The sequence below is a fragment of the Centroberyx gerrardi genome, chromosome 3, assembly GCF_048128805.1.
Source record: "Centroberyx gerrardi isolate f3 chromosome 3, fCenGer3.hap1.cur.20231027, whole genome shotgun sequence".
In the NCBI taxonomy this organism is placed as follows: Eukaryota; Metazoa; Chordata; class Actinopteri; order Beryciformes; family Berycidae; genus Centroberyx; species Centroberyx gerrardi.
The window spans coordinates 29,465,299-29,471,408 of NC_135999.1; the positions used below are offsets into that span (position 1 = coordinate 29,465,299).

At 42.6% G+C, this 6,110-nt stretch overlaps 1 protein-coding gene across 1 annotated transcript in view; it reads right to left on the reverse strand.

Moving 5' to 3' along the window:
- Nucleotides 1-2,630, reverse strand: part of acta1a (actin alpha 1, skeletal muscle a) — a 6,592-nt gene extending 3,962 nt beyond the window's left edge. The window contains exons 1-2 of the mRNA XM_071908996.2: nucleotides 2,545-2,630; nucleotides 1,116-1,255 (exon numbers count right to left, since the gene is read on the reverse strand). Coding sequence (XP_071765097.1) covers nucleotides 1,116-1,244 — 129 coding nt within the window. The 5' untranslated portion in view covers nucleotides 1,245-1,255; nucleotides 2,545-2,630. The remainder of the gene's footprint in view (nucleotides 1-1,115; nucleotides 1,256-2,544) is intronic.
- Between the last annotated feature and the right edge of the window lie 3,480 nt (nucleotides 2,631-6,110).

Genomic DNA, 6,110 nt, shown 5'->3' on the forward strand with positions numbered 1-6,110 from the left:
TATTACCCTCCTGGCCTGAAACAACACTGAAATGAAATCCAAACCTACAACAAGCTGCTGCACCACCTTTACATTTTATGCATTTACACACACTAGTTGCCCGTCTTCCAAGAGTCCAACTTTTAAATTTCTCAGATTTAAGCAAGGGTGGAAAAAGTACCAAAACATCTTACTTGAGTAAAAGTATTCTTACTTTGCTGAAGTTTTACATAAGTACAGGTAAAATTACTGGTGTATAAATCTACTCGAGTAAAAGTAAAAAGTAGCTCATTCAAAATGTACTCGGAGTGAAAATCACTGAGTTACTTTTTACAAAAGAGAACTTTGTTAGATTTTATGTTTTCTTTTCCATGCAACTCTAAAAGGCCAAGAGGAAGTTCTGTTAACAGAGAGACTCTAATTCAAAGTAGATTCTTTTAATTGGTAAAGCCAGATTACTCTTCTCTTCTTGGCTGACTGTCCGTTCATTCAATTTACGATAAGAGCCACATAAGACACATTCTGGACCGTCACCAGAGTCCAGAATAAATGTTCCAGTGTTAGTAAGTGTTGATCAGACTTCTGTAAACACTGGCACGGGTTACACACTCTCAGAATTCAATTAACAGCAGCCTAATGATTTTGCTGTGTGCTGCCTCCTCTACTTCGCTTTTTAAATATACATTTTAGACATCTAGCTCTTATCCTGAGCAACTTTAAACAACGGCAACAACAGAGTAGGCTTCAAATCAAGATGACCAACAGTGAGCAACCAAAGTTAAGGGTAACATAATAAACATTCTTGTCTCTTCACTGTTTTATGCACAGAAACTGAGTTTGGAGAACTAATCACACTCTATAAGTGAGGAAGGTCTACTTATTCCATTTTACATTTATATTTTAGTAATTTAGCTGACTCTCTTATTCTGAGCGACTTCCAATGAGTCCAAAAAAACATTAATTCCTAGATCACCAACACACACAGCAACCAAAAAATCAGGAAGTCAAGGGTCAAAGCCCGCCTGTCACCACAGAACGATCATGTAAGAGAGGATTAAAAGCTATATTAGTACTTTTCCTATCACCTCTCCATTACCATTATCATTATGGGACGCTGTGTGTCTGCTCATCCCTACCTGGTGACGGGGGCGGCCCACGATGGAGGGGAACACGGCCCTGGGGGCGTCGTCTCCGGCGAAGCCAGCCTTCACCAGGCCGGAGCCGTTGTCGCACACCAGAGCGGTGGTCTCATCGTCGTCACACATGTCTGCGGATTCTGGATGGATAAAGTGAGAGAAGGTTAGTTTTCTATAAAGCAGGAGGACTCATTACCAGCGCTCCATACACTGCAAAATAAACAACATCCATATGCACTAGTCATTTGGTCTGGGACAGAGTCTCAAAATCTGATTTTTCTTAAGTCTTATTAATTTCCCCAAGGGGCAACTTGTTTGCAGTCACTAAAAACCAAAGTAGAAATACAGCAATGTATTTGTTTACCATACATGCTAAAAAAAATTCATAGTAAAAAAGAAAGTGGGTGGCTTTTTTGTTAATTATTTCAGTTGTTTCCAATGCCGTTTCCGTCTGGAGAATTGTCTTGAAACAAGGCACAGTAAGGCAGATCAGTCCGCTGGTACCAAGATTCAACCATGATTCAAAGAAAAATCAAGAAACAAGTGAAATTATCTCAGCCCACTGGCAGATTTTTAACTTGTTTTCAGACAAATACGATTTTAATTTTAGACTAATGACATGTTAAGATGGATATCTAAATTTGATCATAATATAGTCTAATTTACAGTTCTGTGTGCTTCCTGTGCAAGGCAAAACATGTTGAGCCAGTCACGGTATGATGACAGTGGAGAAACATCCTATCACCTATCCACAAATATAGGCTACACATTTATCATCTTAATACAATTGCATAGGTTGCATTATTGTAATGTGAAAAAAATCTTTCACTGCTGACAGAAAAATTATAATATACTACTAATCCCCTATAGGAGTAGAAGATGAACCTGTCCATCATGGTAAGCAGTTGCTCAATGGAAAGGCGTACTTTACATATCAAATAGCTTTTCCATCATTCACACCCTCTCTCTCCTGTTTACACTGTATAAATAATCATTATGTGGCTGCAACCCAGCCAGCTTAAATATTCTCTCCTAGACCTGCAGCATCCTGACCCTGTAACAGTCACATCATTAACGTGAGGAAAATAAATCAGTTTAAAGAGTTTACACGGCCTCTTTAATGACATCTTGCCATCAAGAAACAAGCAGAAAAAAAGCATCGCTTGTGACACGGTGTTAAGTCCCGGTCTGGCGCCCTGACAGCAGCCTCCTACTGTCACAACACTCCCGTTAACAGGAGCTGGTAGTGAAGTTTAACAGCAGCCGGCGGTTGACTGCCAACTCCCATCAGTTATCCAGTCAGTCCTGATTATTTTCGATCTGTTTCACTCTCTATTAAGCTAACAGCAGCCGGGCTCCGCTAGCTAACTCCCCTCCCTCTTTCCCCGCCAAATCCAACCGCTCAGCCCCGCTCCTCCGTGCCGCTTACCTCTGCTTGTCCCCGGGGTTCAAGAGCGAAAACTTTCCCACTGCTGGTTCCAGCTGAGGGGCGACAGCGACCACCGGGCTCCTTATATACCGTCCATACCACCCAGCATTTTTCCTCCCGGACAGCCGTTAGGAATGTCCGTGTATTCGGCAGGAATTCTCCCGACCCTTCGTCCATATTTGGCTGTGGCACGGGAGGGCCGGAGGGGCTCGCGCTGCGCGGCCCATATATGGAGAGGAAGCCCCCGAATCCCCCCGGCGGAGCGCTCGAGCCCGTGTATGGAGCGAGACACACCGGCTGTGTAATCCGCCCGCCGCGCTCCGGGCATGGCGAGCCTGGCCTTGACACAGGGTGTGTGTGTGTGGGGTGGGGAGGGCTGCCACGCACACACGCACACACGCACACACACACACACACACACACTGTAAGTGGGCATTAAAAGTCTACATACACACCCTTTCAAATCTTCTAGTTTTTATTGCCTTGACGCCTGAAATGAAAACCCATTAAACGTAAGACACCCCCCCCCCCCCGCCCCTCCTCCGCCTCACAAACACACACACACACACACACACCAATCTGATTCACATCAAGCAGAATTTCTACTTTTTAAAGTAGAAACACTCCCAGCATCCAATATAATTTGCCATCTAAACTTCTAAACCTGCCTGTATCCACTAAATTTCTGTGGGCAAAGTTGAGAAATGACAGATGACATGATATTATTTTGTCAATATGATAAGACTTGACATGATAAATTATTAGATGTAATCACTGCTGAGAGCCAACACTGGTCGTGGATGCTGCCTTGATGTGACCTTGTTTTAGATATGACTTCCATATACATTTCTGGCAATTTTTCTTGATATATGGAGTCTGTTATGATGATAAAACCTACAAGATCAAATTTGGATTCTTTTTAGGTTAAAGTTTGGCAGGTGACACCCAGTGTGTCTGTGGGAGGTCCAGGTCATACAAAGTGGATGCTATTCACCTCCTTAAATGGTATTTTTAATTTGAATCACTGTACTCCCTCATTTATTTATGATTTCGTTGATATATTTAAGTGAAGGACAGTGGGTGTATTCTAACATGGCCGGTAGGTTGTCCTGTAAACACTCAAATAACCCAGCTAGAGTCATCCAAGTTATGCTTAAAGTCATTAAAGCTCTGAAGCTAGAACACAGAAAAAGCAACCACAGAAAATGTGAATTTATTGTTTTGCTCATAGAAACTGAATAGGGTTTCACACTTGTACTGCAGTTTGTAGGCGTGGCCCGTTTGAAACATCACACCATTCTTATCTATGAGGGTTGTGATGCTCCTGTGGAAGCTGGATCACTAATAACCACAATGACTGAGTGACTGAATAACTGTCCCACTCCAGTTTCTGGACACAAGGGGAGGGAGGGGGGCAGCTGAGAGAGGGCAGGACCTGAAACACAGCGGACAGCTGCAGCTGAAGGACTGCAGCAGAATTCCTCTGTGTGTTAAAACAGAGCCGACAGATTCGTCTGTGTTTATCCAACTGCTAACTGATCTGCACCGGGTGTCACATTTACTGAGCTGGACTTCAGAGAAGCCGGTCCGGTCTTAAAGGGACAATAAGACCTGAAACTGTTACAGTTTGTACCAATAAATGAAAAGACATGCATGGAAAAGCATTTATCTGTTTCTGTTGCGTACACTTGTGATAGATTCTGAATAAAGAGTTCTGATTCAAATTGAAACATCCAGCTTTTGAAAAATAAGTCTTACAATATAATTGATAGTAACATTATAACAAATTATGTTACTTTTTAAACTTTTTAAAAGGATAGAAGGTAACTCAAGCCTTCGTTTACAAAATAGTTACACTTTTACAGACTGGATCCCCTAAAATTTTAGACATATTGAGTGATATCTAGCCTTTCGGAATAGAACTCATCATATATTTCTAAGAAACTCTTGCTCTTTAAACACATCTGAGCTGAAACCGTATTTAGCGTAAGGCTCCTTCCAAGTTTCTCTAAGTGGATTCCATTCTTAAATCAATGTGTTACTTTATTGATCCCTGTGGGGGAATTCTCTGTTCTCTCCCCCCTCCCTCCCCCTCCACAGGGAGGTCAGAGGTCAGGGTCAGCTACAGCAGCGGTTCTCGACCTTTTTGGCTCGTGACCCCTTAAAACAAAGCATTGCCCCCGCCTCCCCCCCTCCCTGACCCCCCCATTACAGGCTGCATATGCAGAGCGGTGAACAGTTCAACCAGAGAATGATTTCCTCTTGATTGATTATCAGAGGCGGCCTATAGAGGAAGAAAAACTATTCAGTATTTCACAAGAAAAAACGAGGTTCTCGGGACTCGGAGTCCTGCTGGTTTTCAGTCTACCCATGTAATAAAGGACTGATTTACACCTGGGATGCAAGGTGAACACAGTGAACTAGCTGGTAGGACAGAAAACCAGCCTGATACCAAAGGAAACCAAAGAGATGAGAGAGGATAAAGATCTGTTGGGGAGTCCAGCTTTCTCTGCCGCTGTTCAGGAGACAGGTTGGATTTCACTCTTAAGTTTTGATTCGTCACTTGCTGTGTGTGGAGAAGTGTTCACACTGACACCAGGATTTAATTTGGGTAAATACGGAGAATACAGCCTCTCAATTAGTGGGGATGGGATGCTCTTCTCTGTTACAGCAATAGTTTGTAGTTTAGGCTGATAAGACGGTGGATTTTCACATCAAAATCTTGCCCAGAGCAGATTTAGAGAGAAAAATAATATTTTTTAACCATGTAGGCACTTAGGCTCATTTAATAGCACCTGGGATAGTTAAATCAGACTCTGTATATTGGCCTAGCCTGATTAGATGAGGCTTAATAATATGGAATTTTAACCTAAATGTACAAGAACAGCAATTAAGCCTGAAACCACAGATCTGAATTTACAAACGTCCAAAACTAAGCTTTATGACATATTTAAAAGTCCATATAACAACATTATCCCAACTATTCAAGGCTTAGGGACCCAATTAAAGGCGGACCAGTCCAGTCATGTATTGTTGATGTCCCCAATCTAACCTACTTTCCCCCTATTTTTAGGCGAGCTGGGTCCCAAGAAGCCATCTGCTGCTGCTGGAGCTGTGAAAGTGGATCAGCATGGAGACTCCCAGTCAGACTCTCTCTGCTATTTATACTCAACATCTGCCCTCCGTCACCAGAGAGCAGGAGGCTCCGGTCTCACAGGACGACAGGTCCAACACACAGACTCCAGACAGCTCCTGGTGTTGTTACTGAACGTCTGGCTGAGGTTTTATCAATCAATCAGATTTCTGTCACTCTCTCGGTCGGCTCTGATTGGACGACACACGGCCAGCAGGACTGGAAAGTGAAGGAAACTGGAACCAATATTCGACATTATTTCTACAATATTCAGATATTAAAGGGTACCTCCTCTCACCTCCTCTGTAAGATTTCATTTCAAACAAACAAAGTCTGACTTTGCATAATTTTCTTTTATGATATAAGTGAGAGAAATGCTTAAATATACTGGATATCTGGGATTTTTCTTATTTTTCTTACCAGTAGCATCTCT